Source organism: Phoenix dactylifera, unplaced genomic scaffold (assembly GCF_009389715.1).
Source record: "Phoenix dactylifera cultivar Barhee BC4 unplaced genomic scaffold, palm_55x_up_171113_PBpolish2nd_filt_p 000554F, whole genome shotgun sequence".
NCBI lineage: Eukaryota > Viridiplantae > Streptophyta > Magnoliopsida > Arecales > Arecaceae > Phoenix > Phoenix dactylifera.
In genome coordinates, this window is record NW_024067961.1 from 28,469 (window position 1) to 52,602 (window position 24,134).

Here is a 24,134-nt window from a genome sequence, read left to right on the forward strand (position 1 = left end):
CCACCAGCCACCGCCGAGGCACGTCGGCCTGCATCTCCATGACCAAGATGAAATATGTGCTCATCATGATTTTACCCTAAGAATTTTATATTATCGACATTTTTCGTTAGGAGAGATGCCATGGGTTGCTCGTTAGCCATGCAGAAAATTTCTCATTCTATTGTGGTGGTGCAAGTCACTCAGAATTATGTAATTGAAAAAAATTGAGAGATAGGGCGAGAATGTGTGTAAAAGTTACAAACAATCAAAGTGGTCATGCTGCTCCAGTGCTAGCTGCCAAGGTGACGAGGTGTGCGCCGCAAAAGATGGTCCTGATCTCGATCACCGTGGCACAGACTGCTAGACCTCTTCCTGTTGCTACAGGATTGAACGAGGTCTTAGGTGGCGAGAGGATCAGCCACGGAAGGCCATCGTATGCTTATCTTCTTACCCATCTGTTGCCAGACTATCATGAAATTTCCGGAGGAATGCAGCAATCAACTCAAAAGTTTTCCATCATTCCGTAGACAGGTCACGGATGGATTTACCGTCTTGCTTTCCCATCTGTTCGTTGCCTTTTTTTTTTTTTTTTTTTTTAATGAGAAATGGGAGGGTGACCTAAGAAATTATATCTTGCACCAGGTGCACTGGTGCACCAGGTGCACTGGTGCACCATGCCAACTACTTTAATATTTTTTTTATTGGCTGAAAATCATCTAGATGGTTGCTTTGAGATCTATGAAGGAATCATCCCCAACCATAGAAACTAGGGCTTGAATAAACCTCTTATCCTCTTTTTTTTCTTTCTCCATGTTGCTAGTGGCTGGCAAATGATACATGCGGTGGATGGTACGCACGGCAGTTTCTTTCTTCACATTTCAATTTCTCAAGCTCGAACAATCAAAAGCCACCCGCCCTCTCACCTTTGCAACCTCCACCAATTGTCCAAAATCTACAGCAATCGAAGCTCTCAGCCAAGCTGACCATCTCATTATTTTTGTCCGCTCGACGACGCATTTTTTGGAATCTAACCAAGTCCCCATATACTAATGGTGCTTTGAGATCTATGCATATAGATGATTGAAGATGTTCAGAATACTTAAAACCTATGTGGTGGGTAATTTTTAACTATGGATCGTATACTAATAGTTTTTTAAAATCTGTGACAGAATTTTACTCCACAAACAACTGGACATTTTGGTTATAATATATTTTTATGTTATCATGTGATGTTTATATAACATCATTCCGTAAACGCAGATGAATATAAATTTGGAACAGTTTGAAAATTTGAAACTTTTTAATGTCCTGTCTCTAAGTTGGGAGGGTATTCCTATAATTTTTCTTAATTTTAATTCGAAAACCTGGCAGAAAATAATTATAAAAAAATTCCCCGGCAATCAAATAGGCCCTAAATCTTAGAGATAATTGTGGCAAGATGTTAGAACAGGTTCATGGGTAACATATGGGATAGAGCTTAAACAGCTTAAACGATGCCTGAATGGCATCGAATCTCCAGAGATGATCACGCGACGAAGCGTCCTTTCAGGTAAACGAAAATGTCCTGAGGCATTTTGCAACTTATTCCATCATAGAACTTCACGGTACATATGATGTCCTCTATTTTAGCTCCTGGGACATGCTAGGCGAGGGATATGCTTGTTTAGGTCCCTCTCCCCCTCTCTCTCGCACGCACAAACATGTACCCATATAAACGGTAAGTTAATATCAGAAAACCTTGCAATAAAAAGACAGTACGGTTTTGTTCAATTCCCAACTTCAAAGGGTTTTGCAGAGTTGCAGACATCACTTACGTGCCTGGATGCCTTTTCAGAGATAATTACTGTTCAATATTCAATCAAGCCATATCCTACTACACTTTGGGAATCAAGTGCACCCACGTAATTTTCCTTGCAAAAATGCTTCGCATATCCAGTTCACATAAGAAATACCTTAACTGGGAACCAAAATGACAGCAAAACCCATCGTCATTTGTTAACGTTTATTGGATTAGCCTTTTTACAAATTAAAATTTTATCTTTCAGTAATGTTATACGCTACATACATCCTTCATACAAGTTTCCAAGTCGGGTTGTATATGCTGTTTGAGTTTGGATCCTTGCAGGTCCCTTCAAGAAATGGAAAGATCCAGTCATAGATCACAGCCAACTTCAATTTTACTCTTTCCATCCTCTTAACAGTTCTTATCCAAAATTTACTTACTACGGACTGGCTGGTTGTTCTATTTAATGCCAACCTGAAAGTCCTCCCTCTGCAAAAGCTGGTATATTGACCAATCAATTGAACAAATAGTCAAAAAAAAAAACAGGTTGCCACAGTTTAGGGATTGCAGCCAAGGTTGGATCTGGTATCAGTATACAGTTTGCTCCCCACAGATGATTATTGTATAATTTTATGATGCTGTCCTGTAATAAATTCTGACCAGTAAACTTCGGGAGAAACTTTGCTCACAAACTTCATGAAAAGAAACAGAAAAGGAACATTATATGCACATGCTAATATAGTAATAGATTTGGAAATGGCACAATATCTAATTACACTAACCCTCTTGATTAGCCCAACTAACTTATGTGCAAGTCATATAATAGCAATCTCTCTCTCTCTCTCTCTCTCTCACACACACACACACACACACACACCCACCCACACCCCAAATGTCTCACCCTACTATCCACTTAACAAAGTAATTGACAAAGCCAACATAGAAATTCTAATGCAGCCAGTTAAAGGTTTTACAGCAAGTAAATGGTCTCCTGAATGGTTTGCTTAGATTTCCTTAACTATTTAGCTGACAGATCTTACATTCAACAAACTAAAGTTAGCTAAAGTATGTTTTTCATGATTATTTATTGCTTGTCTATGTCATTGAATGTATGAGAGTTGCTTTCAGCTTAAGATAATCATTCCAACGTACTGAATAAGTATGATTAAGGAATTTATGTACTGACCACAGAAATAGGTACTAGACTACCAGTCATTTCCAAAACAAAAGATACCTGATGTGTAGAATCCCATGCACAATTCCAATGTTGTAAAACAATTCTACATGCTTCAGCAACATCTATGCATATGATTTGGCATATCTGTTCAGCTTTATCTTAGTCACGACATAATTACCTATTCTTTATGGTGACATTATGGTATGCTGAACCGGCCAGTTCAGCACATACCGTTCCGTACCGGTCCGGTTCAGCCGTGAAAAATGGTACAGAGCTTGTATCGGTCAAACCCAGCTGGAGCCGGAGAAGAAGAAGAGGAGAGAGCGAGCGGGAGAGGGAGGGAGGGCTGTCGGGGGGGGGGGAGGCGGCGGTGGAGGCCCGCGGGGGCGCGGCAGAGCCCCCATTGCCAGTACTTTACTGGTACGGCACAATAAAGCACGATAAGCCCCCATATTGACACATGGTAAAGGTTTTGTACTGCATAGCAAGGTTTTTGTCTTGGTACCAGGTCCTATTGCCAGTACTTCGCCAAAACGGTACGACAAAGCATGATAAGCCCCCATATTGACACGTGGTAAAGGTGCTAAGTCCGAAGAGCACCTATGTTGGGATAGCATCTATAGCATGTGCCAGTATAGTATTGTATAGAGCCCCTCTACCAGTTCCCTACCAGTATGGTGCCCTATGCTCATTATGGACTGGGACCATCTGGTAGTACAACCTTGCTGCATAGCAACAAAATTGGTTGCTTAACATACTAATAATGGTACCATCCATCCCCTAAACACAGTACTAATCAATATAATTCTATATAAAGTTGACTTTTTGACATTATTTGTTATTCAAACATATTTTTACATGCCAATGTGTAGCAATATCAAATAGCAACACAATCCAAAGATACACCTATGCCATGCTGATAACCAACTGGCACCGTATGTATCTTGACTACAAAACCATAGAGATTGGCCCTTCAATCCTTGGCCATATTTTGGTGAGCACCCTCCCCCCCCCCAAAAAAAAACCCAACCCAACCCCCAACAAAAAAAAAAAAGGTCCCACTTCATTTGATGGCGCTTCCTTTTCAATCAGCCACTCCATGTTTCCTACATTATCACCTTAAATATGCCCCTGTTTCATAAAGATCTTTTTCATTGAAGGGGTGATATTCCGTTATGACCATTTCATGAGAAGCTATTGATGTAGCATGAACCCATTTCCTTTAACTCTACTCCAGTTGATATCGTGTGGGATTCCTTTTGTTTCCTATTCCAAATCAGATTAGATTAGGAGCAATTTAATCTCTTTCTCCAATATCTCAACTGCACACTGAATTAAGTAACACCAGTGAATCCTCTCTGTTTTTTAGTTGCCCAGGCTTTCCCAAGAAAGGTTAAGTGTTTAAAGAAAATAAATAATATTTGTCAAAGAATACATGTTATCTTTTGCTATAGATATTGATATTAGAGTCTTAAGATTACAAGGGAGTGATCAATGCTTGGATTGGATGCTACTTTAGGAAATGTAATTCCTCTTGTTTTATGCATCTTTTGTTAGAGTAGAAGATCCAAGATACCACATTTATCATTGGTGTACATAAAAACATATTTTTTTACCATATTATGAACTATGATTTTTTTATAATTTAACTTGAATTGGCTCCTCTGAGGGATGAATCCTGTCTCCGAACCTGGAGATTAAGAAACAAATAGGGTGTTAAAAAGCAAAGCCTCACATCTGATACCTTCAAACAGGGTAGTGAAACACAATGAAGTCTATTTTTTCTGTCAGATTTAATCTGGTAATTAAGGATTTGAAGAATTTGTGAGTCTTTGTTGATCCACTAGTTGAGAATTGTAGACTAATTTATACAACCACAGTAGTTTATACCCCTTATATGTATGTAGCATGTATGACACATGGATAGATAATATATGAAAAGATACAACGATTTGCAGGCCGTCACCTATGATATCCACTATATGCCCGCTACTAGCCACCTATTAGATTCTAGATAGTTCCCAAATCTTAATACCAACTTCAATGGATAATACAGCCTGGAATAACTAATTAGATTCAGAAACTATATATCATATTCAGGACAGCACTTGGACATGCAATTGATATCCAAAGTAACACATGGAGATAATTTACTTACAGAATTAAGATACAAGGATTGGGATCTAGAACAGAAGCAACGAGAAAACAAGCAAACCATTTATCCCTAGCACATTATCATGCAGTCATTTTCCAAGTTAGCATGATTCTCTGAACTTGTGTAAAGTATTACATCAAATTTTTTCCCTAAGTCATCCATGTTAAATAATAGCTCATTAAATCTCTCGAGAGAATCAAGTTTGTATTTACCTGAAATGTCATTTTGGTTGGGTAAGCATCGGTGGATGTTGATTGATGCAAAGAATGTATATTGCCAGTCATGGCCTATTGGAAGTAACAAAATGATAGTACTCCTCTTCCCCATATATTGTCCTAAAATATCATTGAAAATGTTTAGTGCTTCGAAAGGGCCAATCAACTGGTAAAGAGAATCCATTACTGTAAAGGTAAGAATACAGAAAGAATAAAATTGCATAAATAAAATCAGCTGTATGCAAGAGCAATTTATATCCCGAATATCTAAATAAAGATGAACCATTTTAAAAAGAAAGAATTGAGCAAATGAATCCATGAATACAGGCATAAAACCATCAGCAGAATATTTTAAAAAGAACAAGAAATTGACGGTTTATGTTAGAGGTAACGTCAATCAAAGAGAGAGAGAGAGAGAGAGATTCATGTCATTTTATTTCAGGAACATGTCAAAATCCAAAAAGGGTATAAGTCACTTAGAGTTTTCCAAATAATTGTTTAAATCAGATTATTTTGTATTCAATACTAATAGATTTGATTATTTGAAGTAAATGTTACATATCAAGGTGCCATAAGGAAAAAAGGTAAGATTGCAAGACACCCTACAAATACCATTCTTTTCCTACTAATTAATAGTCAATGCAATTTGGTAACCCATTTTCAGATATTCACTTAAAAAAAAATTGATTATTTAGTTGCCCTGACATGAGGTTGATATAATGTATGGTAAGCTCTATACTTTTTGGCGCCTTTTATATGCCAAATATCTTCCTAATGTTGTTTCAGCCAGTGAACTTAGTTATAATTCCCATTAACTAAACCTTTTCCTACAATTCCAAAAATGCTTATCATTCTTTAAGTTATACTTCATGTGGATAGCCCACTCCACAGGTGGCAGCATGATCATCATCATCATCATCATCAATATTGTAATACTTGTACCATTTGCCAAGCAAAATGAGCTTGCTTTTCCATTGGCCTTATACTTATTGGCAAAATGACTCTACCACACCATAATTCATAACCGATGTTGCGTATCTTCCTAAGAAAATCCATTTGTAATTAATAGATTCTCAAAAGCCAACTTAAATCTTTCTCAAGAAAGATATAAGTTGCTTACTAAGTTGTCTCTCCTCACTTCAGACAATGAGATTCCCGGTATACATATTTACATCCCAACTTTAAAGAAACAAACATCTCTATTTTGAAAATAAGGTAGTAGCAAAGATCTCTAATTATCTCTGCTAGACAACTAACATTTGGATTACCACTAGATATCCATGCACATGCACAAATATTTTAATTTTTCAAAAAAAATGTATTTTATTGGAAATTCTAAAATTTTCTAATAGTCGCTGCTTTTCATGAAATAATAGACATACTGTTTCCTGTACAGTTTATATGGAGTCTCATATTGTAGCAAAGCTTATGGTTTTGGAATTGCTCATCATGAATTTGATCCCCAGTCACTCATCCAGTCAATCTGCTTAGACTCACATGCACACATGGACTCACATGCACAAACTCACATATATACACAATTTTTATTCAAAAATAAAATTTTATTCATATAAGAATATGTAGGACAGTCAAGGGAAGTAATCTTATCAGGGTTCATGATGAAATAGCCATTACGAGGACTAGCTGGAATTTCAGTTCAGACTTGAGTTCTAATCAAAACTGCCTTATAAAGATGATCATTGGATGCACAAAGGACAATGGAACTGAGCATGTTTGTAGGGAATATGGAACAAGGATTTGTTTATGAAATTAAAGGGTTTAGACATGCCAGAATTAAAGTAAATACCTTGCTGTCCATACAGTTAAGATTTTTTCCCCCTCTAAATCAAATGAATTGACAACGTGGGAATTTTAAAGAAAGAATTCACCAAAATTAATCCATCATAAAGTTCTGGTATTTAAGGTTTAGATATGAACTATCATAGACTACAAACGAAGAATTATGGCGATTGTTTTATAGCAAATTCGTGCAATGAAGATTAAGGTTTAACAGGAAACTAGCCCCCCCCCCCCCCCCCGGCGACCAAAAGGACTATTCATCACATTTGTGGATTACTAGCCACTAAGCCAAAATCGCCGGAGCATACCGAGCCGTACCAGTAACAGATCGGGACAGTTCCAACTTTCAAATCGAGAAACCGACAAAAGGAGGGGGAGAGAGAGAAGGAAATAGAGGAAGAGGGAGAGATCAGCGGCGACCGAGGGCCGCCGGAAAGGACCGAGGGAGGGGTTTCGAAGCCTTCTCTCCTCCGTGCATTGGAACAGGAATGCCACCCCTTTTTTATATTTTTTTGAATTTTTTTAAATGAAGTCGGCAGCCACTACCGACTTCACTTATTATTTTCTTTTTTTGAATTTTTTGAAGTAAAGTCGGCAGCCATGCTTATTTTGGCCCCAAATATTTCCTCATTGTGCATGCCTGTCATGATTCTAGGAGGGAGATGAAATGCGGGTAATCCAGCATTGCTGCAGATGTATGCTGACATGTCTGTTTACAGTTTCAACACCTTCATGTTAAATTGTCTAAGCTAAATCTACCATTCCATCTGCCAGCCTAGACACATCCACTATAATAGACATCCTTGATCAAGTATAACAAGGTGCAGGGCATTCTGCATTTTGATTCCTATGCTACTATGTTTCTCAAAATGTATGAAATGAACTCAAAATATTTATCCAATGAAATGCTGCATATACATAACTAGTAACACATTGTCTGATACAGAAGTTAATGCTTAAGAAGGGAGCTTGTCAAGCTTAAAAATTGAAAGAATATTAATCATCAGAGTTCTTTAAACTTCAACATGCATGAGCACACAGATACTGCTGCATATGACAAAACTCTTGCCAAAATTACAGGTAACAACTGGAAAACTTATTTACCAAGGAGAAAAATTATGGAGTGAAACTTACGCCAAGTCTGCTGTAGTCTCAGATTTAATTACAGCTTTTCCTTCGGCAAGTTCAAGGGAAGAGTAATGTGTTATCATCTCCTTCAAAGTGTGTTTTGTGCTTTTAATATCATTGTCCCACAAGATGCACTGCTTGTCAGAATACCTTAAGTTAGTATGGTCTCTTAACTAATTTGATTAAAAACAGAACTAGTATAATATTTAAGGCAAAAAAGGTCTATCGTGTCATAGAAAGAGGAATCTGGGAATTCAAGGGGAAAAAATAACTGGCAGTGAAAAAAGATACCAATTTAAGGTAATGAGGTGAACACCTTTCTTACATACTCTCTCTTAACATCTTCCCAGGATGATTTGCCTTTGGCACAAAAAATAGACGCATTCCACAGTGCACCTCTAGCCACCATCACCGATGAGGCACCTGAGATATATTTTGGATATACATTAAATAAGCAAAACACCGCAGTTTCTCTTTTTAAACATACGAGGGAGAAAAAATATTGACACCAGACAAAACATTTATGTGGTCATGTGTACTTTAGGTCATTGGAAAATCATCATTTTAGAGCTCACAAGTATAAATTTTGTTAATCAGAAAGTTATGGGTTGTACAACTTGCATTGCATATATGTTAAATTGTCAAAGGGAATAGACTTCTGAGTGCATGAGTGAGGGAAACAGAAAATTTCTATTGCACATATTGGAATGCCTTCCCCATCTAATGGAATGTATGGTATTCCTATACACTCCCAACAGCAGCTCCTCAAAGTTTCTTGGAAGCAAAGCATGGATCACCTATATGGGACCTTCTCAAGAATTCTCATAATATATAATGAGAGATCTGATAATCTGATGCTGACTACCTGCTTTCAGATTCCTTGCGACCATCATGCCTACCTGTTACAGCAGTAGGACGATTGACTCGATCATAAAACTTTTGCTATCCATCATTGAAAAGCTAAGTTAAATTTTAACTGCATATATATTTTCCATCACCTCAAGAAGTTACAAATTAAAAACTGTATTGTTCCCTTCAGTGTGGAGAAAAAACATCCTGCATTTTTTTAAATTCAATGCCTCTATTAAGTGGTTATTAACCCAAAGTAACTTAAATTCAGTTCAGGTCCTAAACTCCCTTTAATAAAATACTTGTCATATAATGTCATCTCTTACTAAACAAAGCCCCTTCATGGCTCACTTGCCTTTGTGTTCATTGGTGAACTCCTCCATATCCTCCTAGTTGCTTATTAAACCTTCCTAAATCCTTTGGAATAACATGGATTTCAAGCGCTGACCAGCATGGCAAAATATGTACCGTGTCGGTGTCTTACTAGCATGCAGCAATAGCATAATGCCTGCTGTGTGTGAGAACTAGACATGCTATCATTCCAATGTGTCAAACATACCAAGCACTAGCATGGAACAACATCGATTGATGCACTATAGTACAAGCCACCCGGGCGCACAACATTTAATCCCAGAATCAGCGGAACCATCCCAAATCAGGCGGTTCCGGTCATATCGAGCCGTCTCGGTGGCGGACCTAGACGGTTCCGGCAACGGAAATGAAACCGTTGCCAGAGGAGGAGAAGGAGAAAAGAAAGAGCGAGCGGGGGAGGAAGGGAGAGGGAAAGAGAGGGAGGCTGGCGGAGGGCCAGCGGAGGCCGATGCCTGGGCAACAGGCGAAGGGCCGGTGGAGGCCGGTGCCTGGGCAACAGGCGGAGGGATGGCGGAGGCCGACGCCCGAGCAGCACGCGGAGGCCGACGCCCGAGCAGCAAGCGGAGGCCGCAGCCGTTCCCTTATCTCGTTCAAAATAGAGGTCCGACCGCTAAAAAATTTCGCAATTTTTAAGTGAAGTCGGCGATCCGTCGGAGGCCAGCGCTCGGGCAGCAGGCGGAGACCATGGCCGAACTTCTATTTCGAATGAAACAAGAGAATGACTGTTTAAAACAAGGGAACGACCATGATCTCTGCCTGCTGCCCGGGCGACAACAAAATAGAAGAACGGCCGCAATCTCCGCCTGCTTCCCGGGCATTGGCCTCTGCCACCCTCTGCCGGCCTTCCTCCCTCTCTCCCCCTTCTTTCTCTCTTTTTCTCTCTCTTGTTCGCCCTCTCCCCCGCCTTCTTTACTGTGTCGGTACAGGCCCGGCACAGCACAGCGCCGGCCCATACCGACCCGTGCCGCCGGTCAACCGGTCCGGTGCTCGATAGCAGCACAGCAGACCATGCTTAATCCTTATCTTAAACCCAAATGAAAATGTTCAATTGTCCATGATTCATTGCTGGCAACTACTCTGTACACTATCATAACTATTTATTTGATGATCCAGTGCCAATGCATTCTACTCAGTCACCACCGAACCGACTATTAGCATGTGGGTACAAGCAATTACGCAGTTTGGTAGGCACACCCATATGCATGTCAAAGATCGGCAGTTGTTGACATTATAATGATTTTAATCCAATGATACAGAATGGCAACTTAATGATAACATAATCAAGTCATAATCATCATTAAATATTCATTTTCATAATTTTTTTCAATGGCATTGTTAGTTTATTTGATGGACTAAATTGTTTGCATAGTCAGTGACTAGGTTTTACTCCACCATAAACAAGATAATAGCTGGTTGCTGTCTGCAAAGGTTGAACCAATCTAGGGCAACATTAAAAAATATTAATTTAGACTGGAACCCTGTTGCTGCAAAAAGCTGCATTCTGTTTTTCAAAATGTGGTACATGAGGCAGCATATACGGCTGCATACGCATATGCAGTCACCTGACTGCACCACATATCCTACATGCAGCTACTGTATGCAATCATATCATTTAAGTTGCAAAAAGACAGTTTACTTAGCATATCACAGCACATATAGGATAGCATTGTGCAGGTGTATGTGCAGTCTATTTATCATTTTAGCAATTGTACAATGACATATATAGCTACTGTTATATACACCCATGTGAACAAGGCAGGTTCAAGAAAATGTTTAGGTTGGATGTGGATTTTGAGCAGGCTAGATATATGAATATAATGATATTACCATACTGATTATGCTATAATTATTGCTACTAAGAAATGAGTACCAAGGTTCATTGTACTAGCACTGAATAGCATATTGGCAACTTACCTGTATGGTATAGACAGTATGTTATGGTACGCACAATGTATTAACAAAGTGTTTTGTCACACCTGGCCATGATACCACTCAAACCCAAGTAGTACATGTTAGTACAACATGGAACCAGGCAGTACAGGGTGGTTCCACTCAAACCTATTTTGCTTATATTCTGAATCAAATCTCGGTACCTTATTGGTACTAAAGGACTGTACAAGTCAGTACGAAAAACCTTGATAAGTACTATGTACTAAGAACTAATTGATAGATACTGTTATTACTAATATTGCTATTATTTATATAAAATGTTATCATTATTAGATTAATATATTTTATTTATTTTTAAATATTTAAAATACTAACCACATATAGGCCTGCATAATGCATATGCTATGCACCTTGACTGCCCGCATATTATGGCTACCTTTTAAAACATTAAGCTGCATTACGATGGGCATACAAGCAAACACAAACAAGTACATGTACACATACATGTGTGCAAGCACAAATAGATTTTTTTATATAATACTTTTTCAACTATCTATACATGAAAAATGCATACTAATAGTTAGATATATCAAATCACCAAATTGTACTAAGGAAAAATCAAATTGTATTTAAAAAGAATAAAATAACTTAAATATTAAATCAGTGATCCTGGAAGAGAAGGTTATTTATTCAAATCCTAGACTGAAGCACCAGCCTCCAATAAGTTGGATGGGAGCTCAGCAATCTTACCATTTAAGCTAATAATAGGAATCCAAGATGTTCTTCAAGAGGACATATTATATAGACTAGCAAATAAAATGATATCGAAATTTACAATTGATATTAGAGGAAGCATTGACATGGAGAAAAGCTTAGGCTAGTATAAAGGATTGCAAAAGAGATGGGATAAACAAAAGAATTTGGATAACTGAATAAGATATGGAAGGGTTTTGTGAAATGAAAATGCAGCCCTAGGAAAAAATGGCCCTCCTCTATAAAAACATACTCAAATGACAAGGAAAAAACGATGCTCAAATTCATCTTTAGGATGCCACCAAATATAAAAAACACAAATTGAAGGTTTCTTTGCCGTGATATCCAAGTTCCAATTTTCAGATTGAGCATTACTGCCAAACAGAAAGAAAGAAACCACACGTCAACTACCAATACTTGACTGGCATCAATCTACATGACTGAAACTGTTGCTCCTGCTGCTGAAGATTTTGTCTCATCCTCTGCTTGGATCAGAGCTCTCTCATGAAAATTACATGACAGATGATAAGATGACAGCGGAAGATGTATAATGGACCTATATAACCCAGTCTCTGATCAATGCATAATATTTAGCCTTCCCAACAAAAATAGAGGAAGGAAAAATCCCAGTTGTGACAAGATACCGCTTCAAACTTTTGATATCCGAGCAATGCAAGATTTCATGCATAGAATTCTGCAATAATAGGACTTTGAAGGGGCAACCACATAAGCTTAAAAAATGTATATCATTATTGTATACAATTCCTGGTGGCAGAAGTAAAGAATGATGAGGAAGACTTTGATTTTTTTTTTTTTAAGTGCAGAAATTTTAATACGGCCATTAAGTTTGCTACTTCAGAAAGGAATTCAATAACTGCTTTCACACGAAATAAAGAAAAGGCGACTCATTAACAATATTGCCATTGTATCATCCACACTGTTCCCAAGCATTATAAAGGAACAGTATGATTAATTGTTGAGGCAGGATTCTTCCCAGAAACCTGGTCAGAATTATTTGGTTTGGCTCCCTGGGCTTCTCTCTATGATTTTCTTTCTCAATGGCACTATGCACTTACTTCTATAAAGAAAACTTTATACATGAATTAACTGATCAATCATTTGCTCTTCTACCTGTAGCATCTTTAATCCGTCCAAAATCTTCATACTCAAAGACGTCACCATTAGCTATAACAGGTATAGATAATGATGCTACAACATCAGCAATCTCATTCCACTTCGCAGGATCCCTTGGTCTATCTTTAACTCTTCTGCATTTCATTATAAAAGAAAATTGATGTTAACTATTAAAGAAACAACTTAAGAAGTTAGTGAAACTGAAGTGAGAAGTATAAGAAAATAATTAAGATCATGGTCTGCCGAACCGGCCGGTACGGACCGGTTTGGCCCGGTACGACCGGTCCAGCCTGGAACCGGTACCTGGACAGCGTGGATACCGGTTCCAGCTATTTTCGGGCTGGTACCGACCGGTACGCATGCGTACCGACTGCGTACCGGTGCGAACCGGCCTACCAGCTGCGTACCGGCACGAACCGGCCGGTTCGCGCCGGTACCATTTTTTTTTAACCACAGCGTCCGGACAGCGTGGATACCGATTCCAGCTGTTTTCAGGCTGGTAGCCGGTTCGCGCTAGTACCATTTTTTTTTTAACCACAGCGCGCACGCTGTGGTGTGAGAGCGTGTGGCCCGAAAGGGCCATGCGCTCCCTCGGGGCATAGCGCCCCACGCAGTCCCCCCTGCGCAGGCGCAATTCCCCGCGCTGGGAATTGTCCCGCGCGGGCCATAAATGCCACAGAAAAAATGCCATAAATGTCCGCGCGCGTCTGTGAACCAAACAAAAAAAAACAAAGACCGATTCGTACCGGACCAGTTCCGGTACAAACCGGTCTCGAACCGGTCCAGTAGGCGACCGGTACGCCTACCAGTACCGGTTCAGCGTACCTTGATTAATATAATCTTGCAACATTTAATCCAACACTTTGACGAATTTAATTTACTGGTTCTCCATGCTTTTTGCACATTCTGACATTTTAACTTGGGTTAAAGCTAGTAGATTTTCATAATCTGGTTTTCAACAACTATTGAGATTTTAAAATAGTATGGCATATTAATTAAATAAAAATGGAGCTTTTCAGTGGAAGTTTTCATACATAACTCAAAAAGACTGATGCTGTAAATCATGCATTTCTAAAAGGAAGCAATGTCGACAACTTAAATCTGTGCAGCAAGTACCATTTCCAACTTAAATGGATAATATAGTTTTGGTAGCAAAGTTAGGCACCAAAGGAGGTGCGAACTCAACATGACACCAAATGTAGCTTAAGTCCCAGCTGAACTGAAATCAGATGATTGGTCCCTGGATATGGCTCTGGTTTTCTAATCTACAACCAAAATCATGAATGCTGAGAACCAATTATCTAGTAAGTAACCTGACTTCTAAATCAGGTAATTAGATATTAAAGAGGCCATACCTTCCATGAATGGCCAGAGCTGAAACACCAGTCTTTTCAATTCGCCGTGCTAATTCTATTGTATCTTGAGATGAATTGAGAAGACGAATCTTACATGTTACTACTGTGTCCAAATTCCTCCTTAATGTAGTCAAAATCTGCATGAAGAAAATACATTAAAAAAAGTCATTGCATAAACTTGAAAACTTTGATGTAAATTTCAATAACCATCAGGTAACACATAGAGTACATCATGAATAAGTTCTGGATTAGAGAGTAATGCAGCACCCATTCCTCCACTGATAGAGAAGGACTTGGGGCAACCCATGTTGATGTCTATAGCTGCTACATCTTTGCACCTGAAATAGGAATAACAACTTGAGTATAGACAGCAAGAAAGATGCAAATAAGCAACTCTAGTGGAATATGAATTGCAACTCTAGTGGAATATGAATTGCATCACATTCATATGGAAGGAAGAAATATGAGCTATACTACACATAAAGTGGGAAATAAAGTTCACAATAAGCCAGAAGGAGTCTAACTAAAGTAGGAAAACTGTGCTACATACGCCAGATAAAGTGGCAAATTGGATTTGAGTTTAACTAATCAAGCATGAAGATAAAGGGTCTGATTGACCTCTGGTGGGAAGATATATACTACAGATAAAGTGGCAAATGGGATTGGATTTTAAATGATTAAGCATGCAGAGAACTGGTTTGATCCACCTGTGGTGGGAGTAGTCAGCACACAAAATGATGATAAAGAGAAGCCAGCATCCTTGGTAATGAAAGTAAGCAGATGCACAATACTATTAAGCTTCAGTTTTTCCCCCTTCTACTGTTTTCCCTTCTTTTTTTTGTTTTTGGTGAGGTGGGGGGGGGGGGGGGGCGGTGGGGGCGGCTTAAGGCTTCAATATTAACTAATCAAAAGAAAGAACAAAATTGATAGCTTAATTTGTGTCAGAATATCATTGGGCTGGGTTACGTTTGAGGAGCATGTTAAAGTAAATGCTTTTAGAAGAACAGCATGTCCAAGTTATAAAATTAGAAAGTTGATTCCCCTGTGTTCCCTATTTCCACTCAACATGTCTACTCTGAAAAACAGTACTGGGAAAAAGTGGGGTAGTAAATTAAATATCCAGCCTCCTTACATGCTTATATGATGATAAGCATGCCATATTTGTCTCTCGCACACAGATTGTTCCCACAGTCATGCGGCAAGTCAATTCTCAAGTTTAGTGAAGCTTCAAATATGGCTGAATCACCATGAAATTGGATCAAACTTTGATTTGTTGGTTCAGGCCTAGGTCTCTGTCATGATTTCCACAGTCTATATTGACCCTGGCAAACAGCAACCTGATTCATTTACATATCTACACAAAAGGTAAATAACCAAAGATAGTGCTGACAATGCAGCTCCTGTATTATGGAACTCAGAGGACCACTAACATAAAAATGCGTACTTGAAGAACAATCTGCTTTCAATAATTTTAAGTGATGCCAAATGAATTTAGCTAACCATTGTGGAACCTATAATAACAAAGACGAAGTTGGAAATAATATTTGAAACCTACACTAGAAGGCATTGCTGCCATTAACTCCTTTCTACAAAGAAGTATTGATGTACAAAGCTTAGGACCCTCTATATATTGTTACCAGTACATCAAGATCAAGCCATTTACAGACCAAGATTAAGCCATCTCTGGTGAATAAATTGGGATTCACAAGTTCATAAGCTGGTGAATCTAGGTTAAATAACATCTGCTTGGTAATCAAGTACTTCAAATTGATATGTGAATGCTAAAGTATGTGGCTTAAATAATTTAGCAATCATTCCAGTCAAAAATGTGATTCATTTGATGACTGAAGGGGAAAAAGACAAAAGAAAGAAAATGACATATTTTAATAGTCTTCAATACTCAGTGCAATGAATTTAGATAAATCTAACTAAGATCATAGAAAACTTCATATCTTAACATTAAATCTCTAACTAATAATCATTAAAGTGGTAATGTGGATTCCTGTGTCCTTACACTATTTGAGCAGCAGTTAGAGCCCTCACGGCATTTGCCGTGCCCATCTGAAATACAACCCTGTCCCTTTCCTCGCAACAAGTTCTGAAAACAACACTGTTCGTTCCTCTCTCTACAAAATCAATGGCTCCAAGAGACTCTGATATAATAAAAGTTACTATCAAATATTTGAAGTTGCTCGATGATACTTACTTTTAGTTATTACAAATAAAATCATACTTGCAAGAAATGAGACACTGATATCGCGGAAAACTATGAAATCTGTCTCACCACATAGCAAATCCAGCAAGCTGAATTACAAACCAAGAATTTTATACAACACATCATCAAACATTTTGTTCTTCAGTTGTTTTTAAAATCGAAGCAGGTCAAATTAAGCAAGAGAACTAGATGATAAACATGAAGAATACATGTTCAAATCAAGCAAAATAGCACATGATTTTCAACTAATTACCCACCATCTTATTTGTTACTATGAAGTCCTAGGCTTCATCTAGTGTACATGTATCCACCTCTGTTATGAAACATAAAAAATATCGGTGTCCATCCCCACGACATTTACCATACTAATGCTGGCATGAATCTCTATCGAGTTTCTTTGGCATTAAGTAACAGAGCAGCACTTGAGAAACAATTCTACCTTAATCTAAACTTTGAGTGTCTTTGTCAACTGTTCAGCATCCTAAAAAACAATCCTCTACAACAGAGGCATCCACTTCATTTGCTTTTCTGCTAAGGTTGTGTTTAATATCTCATTTTTTTGCACAGACTTCATCTTTAGACCCTCACCTTCCCCCCCTCCGATGATAACATGTTTAGCATTTATGCATGTTTTGGCCTGACATTTAAATTATAGCATTCACAAGAAAAACCAAAACCAAGGGCCTTCTCCAGATTTACAGTATTCAACAAATGCTTGACCAGCAAAAAGAGACGAGAAGTTCGGGCGAAAGCCTTGAAGGATGCAGGTTATAGATAAAACCCAGCATTCAAACACCGTGCCATTCAATAATCCCAGTAACATTCTTCCATACATGTTTCTGCCTTAGCACTCGGCCAGTAATAATTAGTTTCTATGGCACTTTATCAATTGCTTTCCAGAAGTTAAATAAATAAAAAATACCATGTGTAGATCCAATCTCTTGCCATAAAAGTCAATGCCTAAGAAAGAAATGGCATCAACTAATGATCATAAAGGAAATAGCCAATTATATAAGTTCTAACAAAATTCAAGTTTAAATAAAGTTTTTTTTGCTAGGTCAAAATACCCAGGATGCTAAAATTTACTGAGAATTAACAAAAACTTATTAATGTAAATATATAACTCAAAGATAAAAAGAAGATTATTCAATCATGCTTGCTTCCCCCACCACAAAATAATTATCTACATACTATACCAGAGCAACAAATAAATGCAAAAGTATTGTGGGTTTTACATCATAAATTTCTAAGCATCATAACCAGCAGCATTACAGCAACAAATATCTATATAGTTGAGTACCATTTACATGGCGTTCACACTTCACCATTTTATGATCTATTATTTCCTCCCCGTAAGTTATATCTGCACCATATTGAACAGCCAGTAACCTAAATGGCAGAGTTCCCTACATTAAAAACAATCAAAAAAGTTCAGGGAAGAGATAGCAAACGCAAACAAGCAGATAATGCCATACTACCCAAAGAATAAAATAGTTATGCAGTCAATCCAGGGGCACTACAGAAGTAAAAGCATTTATTAAAAGCAGAAGCAAGATACTAATTTTATCAAATATCATACCACAATCTTTCAATATATGCTGTAATTCCTGAAACCAATGCATTAAAAACAGTCCAAGTAATTATCTTAGCAAATTGTTGTGTGCTATGACATTCTTAAGAGGGAAAAATCGATCTAAGGAACGTAAGTCAGGCATATGTTTTAAACTTTAAAAATAACTAATAGTGTGTGCCTCCTAATAATTTAGACCATCAAGCCTTATTTCGATCTTCCCTTTCTGCCAATCTTTCCTAACAGTGGTTATATAGGCTGCTAATGTAACATTTTGTTTCCACATTTGTTATCTTAGGTCTTCTCCTCCTCATTGTTGACCCCTCGTAACAAAAATGGTCTATCCTAATGCCTTAAAAGAGGGAAAAATTTTGAACCCTGATGACCAAGAAGATTATTGTATATATTATGTTGACTAAAGAGAAAATCATAAAATTATACTGGAGTCGGAAAAAGTGCCAATTGGAGCATAAAGCTACACTGGTTGAGACGGGTTAAAAAAAAAGGTTTGATGCATGAAAAGAGTTACAACATGAGAGAAAAGCAAAATGGATCCAACCACTTTGTTACACATATTGGAAAGGACAACGGTAAAAATTTGAATTAGAAAAAAAAAAGCAGTCACGAAACATCTCAGCATTTATCAAGAGGCTGCTTGGATTCCCAAGCTCAGCCTCTAAACGTTTTCTCTTATAAATGCCGAAAAAATCAATCTAAAGGAAGATTTTCCCCTATTTCTTTTTCACTTCTTTCAGCTTCTTTAAGTAGCTACAGGAATGGGAGGAAAGAATAAGGGAAATAGAAGAGAAATTAAATACTCAACTTCTAACCCAGACCCAGGGATGGATCTGAAATTTTGACACTACATCACAGTAGCACATAATGTCAATGATGCAAAATTAGTTGCACACAACCAATGTGATTCTTGTCATACATTTGAAGATTACTTGTTGATGGGTCCCAACCAGAGATGGAGTTGAAAAAAAAGAAAAGAAAGAATTGGTAGACTACAACGGTGAAAGCGAACCTCTATACATTCAAATGAAATAACTCTCTTTGGGTGAAAAAAAACCCATGCAAGGCAAATGCTCTACTTCACGTCCCCCAATCCCAAGACAGTCCACTCCATTAAATACTTCCTCCCCCTCCCCACGAGAGACCCGAGCCATCACTTATCAACTCCTCGCCATCATTCATCTACCCCCTCGTCCACACACACCCGTGCTTTGGAATCCATCTCCTCTCCTCGTCCCACGTCCACGACTTCGTGCCAAGTCTACGTGCATGGCTTCTGCTCCCAGTTCCAAGCGTCTCCCGCTTCCTCCGTCATCGCGGCAACCGAACTATTCTTCCTCCCGCTCCCATCGCAACCCTCTTTCTTTCCACGTGCTTGCCTCGTCACCGAACTGCCCTCCGCTCCCTACGGTTCCGACGCGGTGGCTGCCGTGCGTGGGATATGGTTCAGAGACATCAGATAGCGTGGGTTCGGCTTTCGGGCTCGTCGGGGTCTAGAGCACCCATCATCACTCCCCCCTTCAGCCAAAACCTTATCCACAAGGTTTGTTTTCCAACGATGATCTTTGATGGCTACTGGCCCCATCGCCGTGATGGTCGACTTCGCCCCTGCTGGATCCTTTTACATCTTCCACGCGATCTGTTTCTATCAAATAGGCTTGTGGAGTCATGCACCGATACCCCAGAGTGAACTTCTCATTGCATTTGAAGCAAAGTCCCCGTTCCCGTCATTGCTGCATGATATGTGTCGAATCGGTGCTGGAGCAGGAAGCCGTGATGTAGGAGTAGACGGATTCGGAAGTCCACCGCCATGGGCTGCTTTTCGCTTTTGCTCCAGCCTCTTTTCCCGCATTCGAGCAATCGTAATTGCTTCTCATAGGAAATGGGGTCGTCTCATGTGTACCTCCTTCACGATCTCTTCCTTGAGTCCTCCGACGAAAGTGCCAAAGAGCGCATCCTGTGGCTAGCCCTGAACTCGGTTAGCCAACTTCTCAAACTCTTGTTGATATTCCCTCACCGAGCCTTGTTGTTGAACATGGGAGAGCTTTTCGTTGAAGTTCACAAACTTGTTGGGGCCGAACCGGGCTAACAATTCTTGCTCAAACACCCTCCAAGTAATGAGTGCTCCTTCATCGTGGTATGTATGTCGTAACCACTGCCACCAGTGGTTGGCTTTCTCATCCAGATAGAATGAGGCGGTGGTTACCCGTCGATTGGCCGAGACTCCTTGGCCTTCGAAATACTGCTCAGCACGATCCAGCCAAACAATGGAATCATCTCCGGTGAACTGTGGAAAGTTCATTCTTGGATGACGTTGGCCCCCCCACGAACTCCTCCAGTCGCCCGAGTCCTACCCCCTGGTGAAGTTGGTAGTAGTGACGGCTGCTCGAACGGCAGTTGTGGCTGCACGGTGATCTGGAGATGTCGGATAGCCTCCAAGACCTCCGTGAGCCGCCCATCCACCCGTTCCTCCAAGCCACACAACTCCTCCTGTAGGGTGCTTAGCTTGGCTTCCATCTGCTCGATCCTTTCCTTGTTTGTCATGGCTCTGATACCAATTGATAGGTTCCAACTAGAGATGGAGTTGAACGAAAGAAGAGAAAGAATTGGTAGACTACAATGGTGAAAGCGAACCTCTGTACATTCAAATGAAATAACTCTCTTTGGGTGAGAGAAAACCCATGCAAGGCAAATGCTCTACTTCACGTCCCCCAATCCTAAGACAGTTCACTCCATTAAATACTTCCTCCCCCTCCCGACGAGAGACCCGGGCCATCACTTATCAACTCCTCGCCATCACTCATCCACTCCCGCGTCCACGCCCCCCCGTGCTTCGAAATCCATCTCCTCCCCTCGTCCTACGTCCACGGCGTCGTGCCGAGCGAGCATGCATGGCGAGGAACTGCTTCCCACGTCCACGACTTCATGCCAAGTCTACGTGCATGGCTTCCGCTCCCAGTTCCTAGTATCTCCCGCTTCCTCCATCGTCGCAGCAACCGAACTATTCTTCCTCCCGCTCCCATCACGACCCTCTTCTTTACCACGTGCTTGCCTCATCGCCGAACTGCCCTCCGCTCCCCACAGTCCCAACGCAGTGGCTGCCGTGCGTGGGATATGGTTCAGAGACATCAGATAGTGTGGGTTCGGCTTCCGGGCTCGTCGGGGTCTGGAGCACCCATCACTCGTATTGTTATAGTGCGAAGTAGTAGTTGTGCAATGCTAGTTTGTGTGACAACCTCCCAGGAACTATTGAATGTTCAATGTCAATCAAACAGCTATCAACACGGACATCTAAGGTGTCTTACTGATCTAAACTATTGCCTGGCTGCGAAGAAATGAGATGATTTATCACCACCTGCTTCTATATAGAAGTTTCACTAGGAAAATACATTAACAACTTGTGGATAGGCGAGGGTTTAGATCCTGCCGGTTTTGATGTGAAGTTTTGGGTTTTATTTGAGAGGTGCTTCACTCTAAACAGTACAGCAGATCTTATCTGGTGGAAGTAAATCTGGAAAGAATGAGGTGACAAAGGATTCATCCCACATAGGAGTTCAGGGCGGTGCTTCGAGAAGAGCCGGCTAACCGTCCGGTCTTCATACGATGAGGCGATCACCAATTCTTGAAAATTAGATGTGATGCTAAAATCAAATCAAATTGATCGTTTTTTTCATTCTTTTCTTTTCCAGATAACCATCGTGCAAAGAAATAAGAAAAGAACAACAAGATCAGTGGGGAAAAATACAAAAAAAAAAAAAAAAAAAAGAAGAAAGAAAGAAAAAGAAATGAGTATTGGCATACGGCATTCTTGTCAATCTTGGATCTAGAAGAACCTCTCGGGAAAGGCATGGTTATTTAAGAGGGATGCATCCAACGCAACGCCAAAGAAGTCTAGAAGTGTGACTCTATCAACATAAATTTTAACCCCCTATTATGATAAGAAATTCTGTCAAGAAAGCCATCGTTATCCACCATCCCAATGGAAAGAAACTGGTAAGAGAGGAAAAAGAATTGCAGGTATAAGAGTTGGAGAGACAGAAATCCAACTGACCACCCGAACCATAGGGGCGAGAACAAGCTTGTTTCGGTAGTCCATGACCTTGCCCTTGCTCTACCTGCGGCGGATCTCTCTTCCCTTTTTTTTTTCCTTTCGCCGTAGCGCCGTCGCGGCGGCTCCCGAAAGGCGGTGTTCTTCTGCCGTTCTTGAAGGAACGGGTTCCCACTCGTTCGCTAAGAAGGGTCGTGGTCGGAAGAGGAAGGATATGCGATCATCTGGCATTCAACGGTGTGGATGAGACAAAGCATCATAGATCCAACGGTCCTTCTGAGCCGCATCGTGTCAAGTCGACGAGTCCTTAGATCCCGGCGGCTTGGATTCAAAGCTGTCTCCGGGATTTGAAAATTTAAACAGACTGCAAAAAAAAAAAAAAAAAAAACGGTTTTTCATTTTCGATGGTCAAAAAAAATCTTCAAATGTTTAAAATATATTATTATAAAATCATATTTCTGGTAAAATTTTTAGTCAACATTCAAAAATAGTTATTCTGTTTTTATCTTTCTCTTTATCAATAATATAAATTATTATTTATCGACCCGTGACTATTTTAAATTTAAACTACTTGGGACTACCCTCTCTCAATACCCTAACTATTCTTCTGTTGTGGGCCTTTTTGGTTTAATTGTATCTCACCTCGTTTGCAAATCCAAAATGCAGCTATTAGGCCCCAAGTATTTGCTGCAGCTTCACTGAGCTGCAGCAATTCGAATTACAAAGTTGGCTTATATGCAACATTTCTAACTCTTTGTCAAAATGACTACGAGGCAAGATGCAGCATCTCATAGATCAAAAACTCTCCTAATTAATCTCCTTCGAGCCCATGACTGCTATTTCTTCGTTCTCCTAAACCAAACTATCTTTCCATGCTTTCCATGCTACAACTAGTCATTCTAACACTCCGATAGGCCGCTCCAAGACCACTATGAGACCACCCTGGCACTTTGATGGACCACTTTGGTGCTCAAATCAACTACCTCGGCACCTTAATTGACCATTTAGGTGTTCTAATTGGCTACCCTAGTGCCTGGATTGGCAGTCCCGACACTTCATTTCTCCACCTCGGTTGCCTCCTGATGACTCCTACGGACTACTTTGGCACTCCTTTGCCTTCACCAAGTTGGCCATTAATGATCGAGGAAGGAAGGAGAATAATTCCAACCTCTACTATTGCATTTGTCCAAACAAAAGTATTTTCATTTATATGTATCTCTTCGTGCTACAAATTCAGTTGTTGCAATCTCATTTTTAGGTCACATTCAATTGGGATGAACCAAAGATCCCCTGCATTCTCATTTAAATCTCTTGGTAATATTTTCTTTCCAATTAACGATTACCAACTTTCTTCACGATATTAATTTCATGTATTAAACTTGTTGCTTTCTTATCCTTTTAGCAACTAGATACTGGCACAATGCACATTAAAAAAATTAAAATGACCGAGATATTGGGAGAGTAAGAGATAACACACAAGAATTAGAAACAAGGTACCATATTTATCTGACTTTGAAATTTAAGAAGAATTTATTAGGTTTAGAATGTAGATGACTGATGAGCGAAGCCTCCATTAAGCAAAGTCCAACTTTTTTGGAAAACAGTGCGTAGATAAAAGATAAAATAGGTACAAATAAAAACAGAAGCACGCGCCTTTGTATCCGACTTATTAATTATATATTTTTTGTACAGAGGT

At 39.5% G+C, this 24,134-nt stretch overlaps 1 protein-coding gene across 3 annotated transcripts; it reads right to left on the reverse strand.

The window, feature by feature from the left end:
* Positions 1 to 1,949: 1,949 nt before the first annotated feature.
* LOC120106513 (tRNA-dihydrouridine(20) synthase [NAD(P)+]-like) lies at positions 1,950 to 22,602 on the reverse strand. Of its 3 annotated transcripts, none has more exons than XM_039119444.1 (10): positions 22,442 to 22,602; positions 18,106 to 18,211; positions 16,605 to 16,743; positions 14,820 to 14,928; positions 14,591 to 14,727; positions 13,233 to 13,369; positions 8,554 to 8,660; positions 8,244 to 8,371; positions 5,307 to 5,429; positions 1,950 to 2,405 (listed from the first exon to the last, which is right to left on the reverse strand). In XM_039119444.1, the coding sequence occupies exons 1-9, from the start codon at positions 22,484 to 22,486 to the stop codon at positions 5,375 to 5,377; spliced, it is 963 nt and encodes a 320-aa protein (XP_038975372.1). In that variant the 5' UTR covers positions 22,487 to 22,602; the 3' UTR covers positions 1,950 to 2,405; positions 5,307 to 5,374. The 3 variants fall into 3 exon arrangements, with proteins under 3 accessions (XP_038975372.1, XP_038975374.1, XP_038975371.1); XM_039119446.1 differs by lacking the exon at positions 1,950 to 2,405 and adding an exon at positions 3,980 to 4,205; XM_039119443.1 differs by lacking the exon at positions 1,950 to 2,405 and adding an exon at positions 4,443 to 4,629 and having other exon boundaries at positions 22,442 to 22,601.
* Positions 22,603 to 24,134: the final 1,532 nt, after the last annotated feature.